This window comes from Salvia miltiorrhiza, chromosome 6 (genome assembly GCF_028751815.1).
Source record: "Salvia miltiorrhiza cultivar Shanhuang (shh) chromosome 6, IMPLAD_Smil_shh, whole genome shotgun sequence".
Lineage (NCBI taxonomy): Eukaryota > Viridiplantae > Streptophyta > Magnoliopsida > Lamiales > Lamiaceae > Salvia > Salvia miltiorrhiza.
The window spans coordinates 7,022,721-7,034,752 of NC_080392.1; the positions used below are offsets into that span (position 1 = coordinate 7,022,721).

Below are 12,032 nucleotides of genomic sequence, written 5' to 3' on the forward strand. Positions count from 1 at the left end.
TTTAATTAATTAAATTAAATTTTATTAAAAAGAGAAAGAGAAAAAAGAACCAAGAACCCTTGAGTGCACAAACAACAAACTAAGGGCCGAGCCTCATTAAAACCCTTTTAAGGCAAACCTGTTAGGAAAATCCTTAAAAGGGAAAAAGAGTACTCGTCTAAAAAGGAGCTGTGTGGGAACGGAAGTGAGACAACTTCAGAGATTCCGGCCGAACCATCACCCCTAAGCAGCTCGGTTCCCGAACACATCAAAGCAAACCAACAAAAGAGAACAAGCAAAAAAGAAGCAAAAACACGACCAACCAAAAAGGAACCAAACTGAAAACCAGAAACAGCACGACAGCATCCACAACAAGCGGAGGTAAAAGGAAAATCAGCAAACCAAGAAAAACCATGCAAACGGAAGAAGTAGATAACACTCCAAGAGGTGGCACATCGACGACGAAAACTGCCGCCCCTCAAGCAAGCTCGACGTGAAACGGTTGAAACACGCCGATCACGGAGATCCAAGAGGTCCGACCAGTCGGCTCCCAGTGTCGAGCTCACCCGAGCACTGAAAAAAGACACCGCTGACACCCCGACCCTAACACCAGAACTCCCCCACTCTCCTGCAAAACCATCCCAACACCAGCAGACAACCGAAACCTGACAAACATGGTTTTCGTACCTCAATATCGCATGAATTGTTGTCATTTTCCCCCATGAATTGATTGCTAATATGTGTTTGTATCACAATTTTGAGTTTTGTTGAGTTTTGATTCCTTGGTGTAGTTTTGGAGTGATTTCAGGGAAAATCAAGGATTAATTGGAGGATTTTGAAGACATGAGATCGAAGTACGTCTCGATAGGAATTCGTGAGCGCAAACGGTGACCAAATCCGAGTCCGGACGAGGGAGAACGGAGCCGAACAAGCGGACTGCGCATAAAGCCCAGGCACCCGCGGTCCGGGCCGCGGCCACGGGCCCGACCGCGGGCCTCTGCTCCAAAATTGCCCAGTAACCCGCGGTCCGGGCCGCGGCCACGGGCCCGACCGCGGGCCTCTGCTCCAGAGCAGTCCAGAACGTTTTTTACAGTCACCCGCGGTCCGAGCCGCGGCCGCGGCCCATGACCGCGGCCTCCCCTGCTTCCAGCCGCGTTTTCAACCGCGGTTCATGCCGTGACCGCGGGGAAGAGGCGGGGATCCGCCTTTTGGTGGGCCCAGACGTGATTTTTAGCCCAAAATTCCATTTTTCCCCTCTTTTCTCATATCATTCACCACACACACCCACTTCATCTTCCCCAACACTCCATCTAAAACCCTAGCCTCCATTCTCTACCATTCTTCTCTCTTCCACACACAAGAACAATACCAAAATCAAAGAAAGAAGGGGAAGACTTGGAAAGGAGCTCATCAAGACTACATGATTGAAGATCAAGATTATAGGATTTGTCTATGAATCTCTATCTCTCTATATCTTTATTTATGTTTTCTTATGACTTGGGATTTATTTTTATTATGAATATGCTTGGCTAAAATCCCTTATCTTAGGGATTAGATTAGATGGATTTGTAATGGATTGATTTCTTTGTCTTATATATATCTTGATTGTGCTTATTGTTATCTTTTCAAGTCCTAGATTTATCTCTTGTATGATTGGTTGGCCACCTTTTGTGCATTTCTAATTTGTGATTTGAATCGGGAGAGGATAATTACAATAGATTAGGAGTTTGATACATATCATCTCAATAAACCGGGAGGTTGAGAGTTGGGTGAGGGCTTGTTGATCTTTTGTGCTCTTGGGAGTTATAGGTTAGAAATTGACCGGGGACGGCAATTATGACCCGTAATCTACTGTTTTAGTCGTCCGGGAGGGGGCTAAAACTAGTGGGGAGATCGCCCTAGATAAGTAGGCCATATCAAGATTAATATTGCTTTAGATTGAAGTTCATTACGATCCATCGAAATCTAGTCCCTAGGATAACTTTCCTTCGAGTCATTCCCCAATTTATTAACTAAGTTTATCTTGTTGTTATTTTATTTACTTGCTTTATTTAGCTCTGTTTTAGTTCTCAACACCTCTTCATCTTTGGTTGTCTAAATAGATTGAAAACAACTCATTAATAATATTTAGAAGTTTAAATTCACCAATCCTTGTGGAATACGACCTTGCTTCCCTATATTGCAACTACACTGTATACTTGCGGCGTGGTGAAAAGAATAGCGAACAAAACCCCAACGAAGCAACCGCACCTGTCGCAAAAAGCATCCAACCTATTCGAAACAAACACTAACACCTTAAAGCACCATTCTAACAAAGCTATGGGTAGAAAAATCACGAGCCACCGCATGTTTAATATTGTCAATCGCATAAGGCCACCAACCCTCTTGTCTATCATCATTGGCCATTATGTCCGCGGGGTGATTTCCTTCCCGAAAGATGTGAGTAACAATCAAAGAAAAACCATGAAGACGACGCAGAACCTGCACCAACCCTCTTGTCTATCATCGTTTAGAATTATTATTAGCATATATATCAGTATACTTAAAAAAAATATTACTAGTATAGGACTCGTAATATTGAATTTTTTTATTAGATGAAATAATATTTGTTCATTAAAAAACTTGGTACAAAACAATTTTTTTATAAGCATTCGTATAAAACATATTAAAAAATGGTAAAAAAAACAAAAAAATACTCCGTATATATAACGAGTTAACAATTTCTTAACCCACTGGCCACCGGGTCCTCACTTAAGTGAAGTGACCCGGGTTCGATCCCTCTTAAGAGCGAATTGGAGATTGGAGATATAAAGTGGATTGGAGATATAAGGTGGATTAGAGATAAGGTGATTCTTGGAGTGTTGGAGATATAAGGTGGATTGGAGATATAAGGTGGATTAGAGATAAGGTGATTCTTGTAGTGGATGAGGAATTAATTACTAACATCTAACATAACTTTGCCTGATAAAAAAAAAAAGAAAAAAAAAAAGAAAAATATAAATAGGAGACTTTAATATTTTTTTTAATAGAATATCATGGAAATATAGGCCTCGATTGACTCTGCCGCCACCTTGTATTGAACACGTGCTTTCCCCACGATTTCTTTTCCTTCTATTCAACTCGAACGCGTCTTCTTGGAAGCTTCTCCAAACACGCCTTAGACTCGTCCGCCACCGTACCCTATATATACCCGTCTAACCCTTTTGCTCCCGTATTTTCTAATTAACATACTCCACATTATTTCTTCAAAAATTAAATTTTCGTCTTTTTCTTTGATATTCTTTTTTGCTTCAGATCCCCAAATTTCAATTCTCTTCAATTTCTTCTCGATTTCGAGTCTCGTATTCCGACCATGACTTCGATCGCCATGAGGAATTTCGTCGGCCTTCCGATCATCGCCTTTATACTGGCGGCGCTTTGCCAATTCGCCTCCGGACAGAGCGGCGCTCCTTCACCAGCGCCGGCGCCTTCCAACGATGGTGAGTTGCATGTTTTGTTTTAATTTCTTTCTCTTTTCTGTTGCGGATTTTAATTGTAAAGATTGCTAAATAATTTTGTGATTCGGTATTGCAGGCACTGCGATTGATCAAGGAATTGCTTACATCCTCCTGCTTGTTGCTCTGGCGATTACTTATTTAATCCACTGAGTTCGATTGTTGTTATTCTATTTTTTTATTTTTATATAGAGATTGATTTTGGTGGTTTAGTGATATTTATTCAATCTTCATTCGTTTTCGCCGATTATTAGAGTGAGGAAATTCCTGGAGCCCTCATATATATGTAGCTTACTTGTAGATAGAATTTAAATGAGAATAGTATTCACTGTTACAATTTATGACCACTCCTTTTTTTTTTTTAAGTTTCAATCAAATTATATTTTATCTGATATTTTTGGATGACCGAAAAATCCTGTAAATTAACTGTGTGATGACGACTTTATGAAGTTATATTAATATGTTGGGATACGAATCATAAGAATTAGAGCCATATTCTCCTAATATATTGTTGATATATGCATGTAGCATTTGTATTGTTTGTATTTTGTATACTAGAGAATACTATATGAACGCTACTAATAAGTCCCAAAATTTAATTCAACATAAAATTTAGGGTATTTATAGGTTACAAATTTACTACTCCCTCCGTCCCTGAAATAAGTTCCTATTTTTCCATTTTGGGACGTCCCCCAAATAAGTTCCTCTTTCTTTCTTTCTATTTTTGGACAACTACCCCACCACTAATAATACTTTATTTATTCTTACTTTTCACTTTTTCACCACTCTCAATACTATAACACTTTTTTCACATTTTCACCACTCCCAATACTAATTATAACATATTTTTTTTCACTATCAATACACTTTACCATTTTCCTTAAAACCCGTGCCGTCCCCAAAGAGGAACTTATTTTGGGGACGGAGGGAGTATTAGGTTATTGCTGGATGTGATACCAAAGCGCAAAGCTCACCAAAAAGAACATTAATATTGGTGGAATAGTGAACTTATGAGGTGACTTGGTTGAATGTGTGAGTTTGTGAGATTTATTGAATGGTTTATTATTATTATTATTATTATTATTTTGGCATTTTGGTTTGTCCATAATACTTAGTGTTTTTTTTTATACAAAAATTTTATATGTTTAACCTTATTCACATTCAATATTTACTATCTAACAAACCATTTAAAAATGGGCTAATCAATTCAAAACTATGCCCAAACAAAAAATATATGAACAAGAAATGGTGAGACCGTGAACAATTAAATATAAGTATAGATTTGTGCTAGGGGTGTGCAGCGGGTCGGACCGACCCGTCGAGTCTGTTGGATCAAAAATTTTGATAGGATGGACCGACTCGGACCAAAAAATATGTGTGGGCTGACCCGGACCCGGACCGAACTCGAGCAATGGGTCCGGTTCGGTCCGGGTCCAAGCTGTCGAGGCCGAAATTATTTTTTTTCCTATTTCACACTTAATTTTCATACATAAAACATAATAAATGCGATACCAACACATATCAATATCATAGTTCCACCATTCGCAATCTACAATCACACCAAAAAACATAAATCAAAATCAATTCTCCTTTAAGTTTTAGAAATTTTTGAAATTTAATATTATTAATATTATTATAAATATTAAATATATAAAATAAATAATTATTTTTTAATGATATGGGTCGGTCCGGGTTCAGCGGATTCGACTGGATCTAGACCCGAAAAAAATCGGTCTTACAATAGGTCGGACCCAACCTGTCGGTCCAGACGAATTCGGCCGGTCCAATTCGAGTTTGCTCACCCCTAGTTTGTGCAGTGTTCTCACAGTTTTCATGAAAGGATAGTCATTCTAAATTAATATATCAATTGTCTAATTGAATACGGTTCTGAATTCTGAAAGATAATTATTCTCATAATAACAATGATTTAAATTGATTCTTTGATTATTTCGGAAGAGTTTTTATTTTATCCTCCAACTATTATACTTTTTTTTTGTTCACAAAACATCTTTCTATTTTTTTAGTTTCTCCCGTTCACAAAACTTCTCTTAATCCTGTTTTTGGAAATAATTCACTAATTATCATCCTTAATTTCTGTCCCAAAGGGGACATCAAGCGGTGCGACCTCCTGTGTGTGAATAATGATGTATCGGGTTTAAACCCCACTGCCCCCCTCCCCAACTCCCCCAAGTCGAAAAATCATCCTTAATTTTTCATATTTACACATATTGCGACTAATAGACCCACAACTTTTTATTTTAATTGAGCCATTTGTCATTAAATTAAAGCATGTAATCCATAATACCACTAATCCTTTAATAACCCATCATTAATCTTTCTAATTTCTGCTAAAAAAAAAATATAATTTGCTATCCAAATGAACAATTAACTTTTCCTAAATCCGACAATTCAAAAAGAAACTTTCTAAATCCGTGTCCATTCCCCTTAGAAAGATGTTTCGTGGACGAGGGGAGTATATAATACTCCCTCCGTCCCTTAAGAGTGTGCATCACTTTGTAACATGAGTTTTAATAAATATTAGGTGAGTGTTGTGAGTGTAAATAAAATCACTTAATTATAATATTATATGGTGAAGTAGTGTCTAAAAATAAAAATGCATACTTTTATGGAAGGTATTAAAATAATAAAAATACACATCCTTATGTGACGAAAGAAGTATCTACCATGCTCCAAATTTCACTAAACTTGTTTTGAAAGATGGGTAATTAAATTTTGTTCGTGTTATGGACCATGGCGTGCAAGTATTTGGCCCACCCACGAATACTAGTAATTGTATATACATATCAACGTTCAAGTATGCATTCAATAGATCCAAACTCCCCCTCCCCCCCCCCCCCCCCAAAAAAAAAAGAAAATTTCAGAGGTGAAATCATGCAAAGCTGATTTTGATCACATGTGGCACTCAGCAAAAGAACATGGAGCTGCGGACATTCTTACACAGGACCGGAAACTGAGGTACAGCCGGCGCGCCTCCGCCACTGTGGGAGAAGTCATCAAACTTGAGGAACTGAGACATCTGGGCAGCGGCAAGATGCGCATAGCGTATAGGCGCAACTGAACCAAATAAGATCTCATTAAGGATAGATTGATAAAACATAAGATTCAATATATATTTCAAGTATAAGATGATAAACAAGTTCAAAATTATTCAATCCATCATAATAAATGATTGATTGACTCATGTTATCTTTTAACTACCCATCCTATCACTAAATGTGAAAATGTTAAGTATGAACTTTGGAGATGATGAAAGAACAATAGGGCAAAAAGATTTCTGTAACAGTACATTTTATAGCTTAATCAGATTGAAGAGAAAAAGATTAAAGTAGAATAAGGGTGATAGTGGTTTATTACCTATAGAGATGGCAGTAGTGCTTCTCTGGTACCTGCGAAAATTCGAATTTCTTTTCATCTTACTAAATGTTTGATGGCAAAAATTCTAAAACTAAAGCAGATACATAGGTATTTTTCTATGGCTGTGCAGTTTGCAAGAGAGGTTAGCAACTTGAGATATGTTATTACACATAGGACAAAGAAAGCACAAACTCCTGAAAATCATCAGGAGAGTAGCCGAGCTCATCGTATAGGACATGGTAGTGCGTTGGTCGTGTTGTTCCCTGTACATCAATAATCAACAGACTCAGATAACGTGCTAACGGTTTCCTAAGCTTATTTCAGACAGCTTATAGCTCTTGGAGCCTATAAGATGTAATGTCGAGAGCTTATAAGTTTTTTAAGGAGCTTATAAGCTCAGCCAAACACCCTCTTAGTAAATTTGTATCGTCATCTTACTGAATAAAGTAAATGACATAGGAAAGGAACTCACAATTGGACCAGCATGAGCACACAAGTAGAAGTCATTATTTCTAGGATGACAGATTTCGTTGTCAATCACGGTTCCTGATGAGCACATGATAGAGATAATAATAAGTAAATAAACGAGTTGTGTTTCAGTGATTATGTATAAAATGTAGAGAGAGAGAGACCTTCAGGGACATTTTCAGGAGAGTTGGCTTGGAAAATCTTGGTATGGTGGTTCTTTTGTGCCACAACCAGCATGAACTTGGGATCCCATCTCTCATCTCGAAACTTGCAAGCCTAAATAGCAATTTAACATTATCCATTTTTCTAGATTATCCAAAGTAAATTAAGAGAAGTGATTTGTCACAAGCTGAAACTAAAATGGCTCAGGTGATTTGAAAGGTAAAAGAGAGACCTTGATGATCTGCTCTAGCTCAGCATTTAGAATTTGGTTGAACTGGGACTCGCTCACTCCATCCCTGCCATAGCATAATAATTCAAATGCCAAGATGAAGATTAATTCAAGTATATGTCAAGGATATACATCAATAAATGCATTTATATAAATAATGATAAACAGATCAGGAGCTATGTACATGGACACTGATACAGGTGCGGATCCAATCGTCAGATTTATATTTAAAAGGACACTTTCATAACTTTGTACACAAGTACGTGGATATACGAAACATAAAATAAAGTGACAATACATAGTAGTAGCATTTTTGATAAAATAAATAAGTTAAGTATCAAGGCTCATAAAAAAATAAGTTTTGTAGCACATTTGACCTAAAGTTCATAAGTACAAGTCAATAAAGTGAATGATAGTGACATATTAGTTATTTTTTATTTAAAAATAAGAAAGTAAAACCAAAATCTGATTCTCTCTCTATTCACGTTAAAATGGCGTTATTTTATGTGAGAAATTTTGATTCCCATAGGCTGATATCTTGTGTATGATTTATGGGTGCACATGAATTTATGGCGTGATTTTATGTGGGAATTAAAACCATATCACACGGTTGTTGGGTGCATTTATACCAACTCAAAGTCATACACATTTGTTAAGGAAACAACCTTAAATTTACGAACTTAATTGGTCCGTACACGGTTGCTGGTAGGTAGTTAATGAAAAATACCAATCAAATGTTCATTCATCACTCATTTGAACAAGAAAGAAGAAGAAAATCCTCTCGAAACACATACACGGTAGTACACGGTTGCTCCGAATATAAAAAAAAATCATCTAAAGGCTTGTATTACATAAGGTATGTGAAATACATATTTTTTTTAAAATTTCGGCTGTACACGGTTTGTGTTCTTGAGTACACGGTTGTACACAGTTTGAGTTTTAGTGATTTTTTGTTGTTTATTTCAATAATTATGTTATATATATGACTTATTACATGTTTTGGACTAAAAAACGGCATAAAAAACACTCTGTACGCAAATTACCTTATTTTTGAACCCTTAGTGTTCTTCTGTACACGGTTAGGGTTTCCGTGTACACGGTTGTGTATACGGTTGTACACGATGGTCGATTTTGCTGTACACGGTTGGGTTGAATATGATTTTGATGTTATTTTTAGCATGTTTGTATATTCAGTTGATGTATTGGGGTACACGGTTTCCTGTTTGTGTATTTAATGTTGTATTTTTGTCGTTTTGAAGCAGATGTCATTTCAAGCAATCGTTATACGGCACAGTGGTCAGTGGAAATTAACCGAGTATGAAGGAGGCGATGAGGTTGTCGTGTACATGTCTAAGGAAGACCTTTGTCATGCGAAGTTGATGCAAGAGGTGCACGATCAATTAAACGAGGATGGTCGATCCACTTATATGCTTTTCTACACATCGACCACGGACGAAGGGCGAAAAATAAAAGTGGCTTTGAAGACTGATTCGGATTTGAACCGGCTGATTTCTTAGCATAAGAAATATCCCGTTGTTTACGTGATCGAGAAGGGAAAACAATCTGCGGCTCCGGTTCCTCAGACTCAAGAGCGGGTATATTATGAGGGACAACGGTCTACTGTGTTTCCTATCGAGACGGACGTTGGAAGAAGTATCCCTACACACGATGATAGTAGGGACGATTCATCGTCGCAGGAGGAGGAAGACGAGTCCGAGTCTTCGGATGAGGAAGAAGAGGCGATACGACGCAGAGAGATATTGGATTCAGTGTCGACTGAACAAGAAGCGTAGAGACAGACAGGGCCTCAGAATTTCACATCGGATGATCAGCCCGATGTCGAGCCTCGTGTTGGAGTTCAGCAGCTTGAGGCACGTGATTGGGGGATTCCAGTCCTCGATTTTGACGATGCGCCGGCATTAGGTTGGGAGGATTCTAACGTATTGGAGAGCGGAATATTATCAGTGGGGGCTCTATTCCGGTCGAAGGATGATTTGGCAATCGCTGTTGGCCTGTACCATATGGAGAATCACGTGGAGTACGCCGTGGATCGTTCCAGTATGACCCGTTTGTGGTTTGTTTGCAAACTTGGCAACGATTGTCCGTTCATGCTGCGAGCCGTTCAGAGTGCATCGATCTGGAGAGTGATCAAGGTGGTGATGGATCATACCTGCCATATGGATTTGAATCGCACTGCCCCGAGACAGATTCCGGCGAGGGTTGTTGGAAGATATTTTGCACGGAAATTGGTAGGCGAGGGGGTCGTTTTGAAGCCGAAGGAGATGATGTCAGAGATGCAACGCTTATTCGGTATTGAGATCAATTACAGCTTCGCTCTCCGTGCAAGAAACATCGCGATTGAGATGACATATGGTGATTTTGGGAACTCGTATAAGATGCTCCCATCGTATTTGTATATGCTGAGAATGAGTAATACCGGCACATTATACGACCTTGAGATGAAGGATGATGGCAAGTTCCATCATATGTTTGTTGTACTTGGACAGAGCGTGGCTGCCTTTGAGAAGGGTTACTTGAGGCCGATCATCGTCGTAGACGGGACCCATCTGAAGGGAAGGAACGGCGGTATTTTGTTCGTTGCTGTTACAAAGGATGGGAACGAAGCAATATTTCCTCTCGCAGTTGGGCTTGGTCCTATCGAGAATGACGAGTCTTGGACTTGGTTCTTCCACCGACTGCGGACTTGCTTTGGTCAGCCGGATGATCTCTTGATTGTGTCTGATCAGCACAAGAGCATCAGAAATGCTGTGGAGTGTGTCTACCCGAACGTCCCTCACGGATTGTGCTATTACCATCTGCAGAAGAATCTCGCGCATTATGGGCAGCATGTAGCTGCAGTCTTCAAAGCAGCGGCATATTCCTATCGATCAGACTATTTTCAAAGGAATTTTTCTGCGCTTCAAGTACTGAAAGTCAACGCGCACACACGCCTCGACACTATTGGTGTGGAGAGATGGGCCAGGTCCAAGTGCCCTGTACGACGCACGAGCTTTATGACGTCGAATGCTGCCGAGACGATGAACAGTAGACTGTTGTGGGCACGACGCCTCCCAGTTGCTTCATTGATCGAGACCTATCGAGCCATTATGGAGAAATGGTTCGATAGGCGACGCATCTCGGCTGCATCGAGGTCACATGAGTTGACTGAGGTAGTAGAGGGAAAGTTGCATGTGGCTGTCGAAGCGGGTCGGCAATTGGCTGTTCGAGGGACGACGACGCACATGTTTAGTGTTGAGGATGATCATGCATTCTACATTGTCGATCTTGAGAATCGGACTTGTAGTTGTGCTCAGTTCGACCTGGATGACATTCCGTATCGTCATGCTTGTGCCGCTATTAGGTACCTCATTTATTACAAATTTTGCATATTGCATTAATTTTTTGTAAATTTATCTTTTTATCTTTGCATTTTATTAGGCGTGCAGGACTGCAAGTCACGGATTTTGTTGGAGGATATTTCAAACAATCCGTGTTGTTGGCCACATATATGGAGCGTATTGTTCCCGTTCCACATCCTACGTATTGGAATGTGCCCGATGAGATATCAGCCTATGTTGTGAAACCCCCGGATATCACGATCCATGCGGGACGACCGAAGTTGAGTAGGGCTCGTTCAGCAGTTGAAGGTCCTCCTAATTCGGGTCCTCCTAATTCTCGACCTCAAGTATGCTCACGTTACAAGGGTAGAGGTCACAATGCCCGGAGATGCACAGCGCAAGTACTTGCATTGGACTTGAACGTGCCGGTGGAGGGTGTCGAGCAACCACCCGATGCACGAAGGCGGCGAAAGAAGAAATGCGGCATTTGTAGGAGTGGAACACACACTAGGAATGCATGTCCTCAAAATGTTGGGTCGTGAGTGATTTTGAATCTTTGATCTTCAAAATGTTGTTGGAATGTTGTTGGATGTTTACTTGTTGTTTGGGGTCTGAATTTGTTGTTGGTATTTGTTGAACTTGCTTTAAAATTCGAAAAACAGGGGTTTTGGGGGTGAACAAGGGCTGAATGAGCTCTGTACACGGTTAGACCCTAACCGTGTACAGTTTCACGAAACCGTGCACGCAACTGTGCACGGAAGAACTCGCAACCGTGCACGGTGACACGGTTAGGGTCTGTCCGTGTGCGGTACACGGTTTTGAGTTCTTCCGTGCACGATTGCGTACACGGTTTCGAGAAACTGTACACGGTTAGGGCCTAACCGTGTACAGAGCTCATTCAGCCATTGTTCACCCCAAAAACACCAACAAGGGATAAAATCAAGTGTATTTTAACAACCAACAACCATGCCAAACACAAAAACAGCA

General features: G+C 39.8%; 3 protein-coding genes and 1 long non-coding RNA gene across 4 annotated transcripts; 2 read left to right on the forward strand and 2 right to left on the reverse strand.

Annotated features, from left to right (window-relative positions):
* Positions 1 to 2,458, reverse strand: LOC130988305 (uncharacterized). Its single transcript, XM_057912118.1, has 2 exons — positions 2,211 to 2,458; positions 1 to 644 (listed from the first exon to the last, which is right to left on the reverse strand). The coding sequence occupies exons 1-2, from the start codon at positions 2,376 to 2,378 to the stop codon at positions 108 to 110; spliced, it is 705 nt and encodes a 234-aa protein (XP_057768101.1). The 5' UTR covers positions 2,379 to 2,458; the 3' UTR covers positions 1 to 107.
* A 509-nt stretch (positions 2,459 to 2,967) lies between these two features.
* Positions 2,968 to 3,814, forward strand: LOC130988306 (uncharacterized). Its single transcript, XR_009090045.1, has 2 exons — positions 2,968 to 3,458; positions 3,553 to 3,814. It is a non-coding gene; the product is annotated as an uncharacterized LOC130988306 (long non-coding RNA).
* Positions 3,815 to 6,365: 2,551 nt separating this feature from the next.
* LOC130990421 (protein argonaute 4B-like) lies at positions 6,366 to 7,809 on the reverse strand (the record flags this gene model as incomplete). Its single annotated transcript, XM_057914656.1, has 6 exons — positions 6,366 to 6,548; positions 6,849 to 6,880; positions 7,017 to 7,111; positions 7,321 to 7,394; positions 7,481 to 7,592; positions 7,711 to 7,809. Coding segments are annotated over 6 exons (564 nt in total), but the record flags the coding sequence as incomplete, so codon positions are not given.
* Positions 7,810 to 8,828: 1,019 nt separating this feature from the next.
* On the forward strand, positions 8,829 to 11,828 carry LOC130990422 (uncharacterized). Its single transcript, XM_057914657.1, has 6 exons — positions 8,829 to 8,921; positions 8,970 to 9,095; positions 9,225 to 9,446; positions 9,540 to 11,068; positions 11,146 to 11,583; positions 11,708 to 11,828. The coding sequence occupies exons 1-6, from the start codon at positions 8,829 to 8,831 to the stop codon at positions 11,826 to 11,828; spliced, it is 2,529 nt and encodes an 842-aa protein (XP_057770640.1).
* The last annotated feature ends 204 nt before the right edge of the window (positions 11,829 to 12,032 follow it).

Coding starts and splice junctions, on each gene's coding strand:
- LOC130988305 (XM_057912118.1), bottom strand. CDS start 2,378: ATGATGATAGACAAGAGGGTTGGTGGCCTTATGCGATTGACAATATTA. Junction 645..2,210: donor GGTGCGGTTGCTTCGTTGGG/GTTTTGTTCGCT, acceptor CATGTTTGTCAG/GTTTCGGTTGTCTGCTGGTG.
- LOC130990422 (XM_057914657.1), top strand. CDS start 8,829: ATGGTCGATTTTGCTGTACACGGTTGGGTTGAATATGATTTTGATGTT. Junction 8,922..8,969: donor TTGATGTATTGGGGTACACG/GTTTCCTGTTTG, acceptor GTTTTGAAGCAG/ATGTCATTTCAAGCAATCGT. Junction 9,096..9,224: donor ATGCGAAGTTGATGCAAGAG/GTGCACGATCAA, acceptor CTGATTTCTTAG/CATAAGAAATATCCCGTTGT.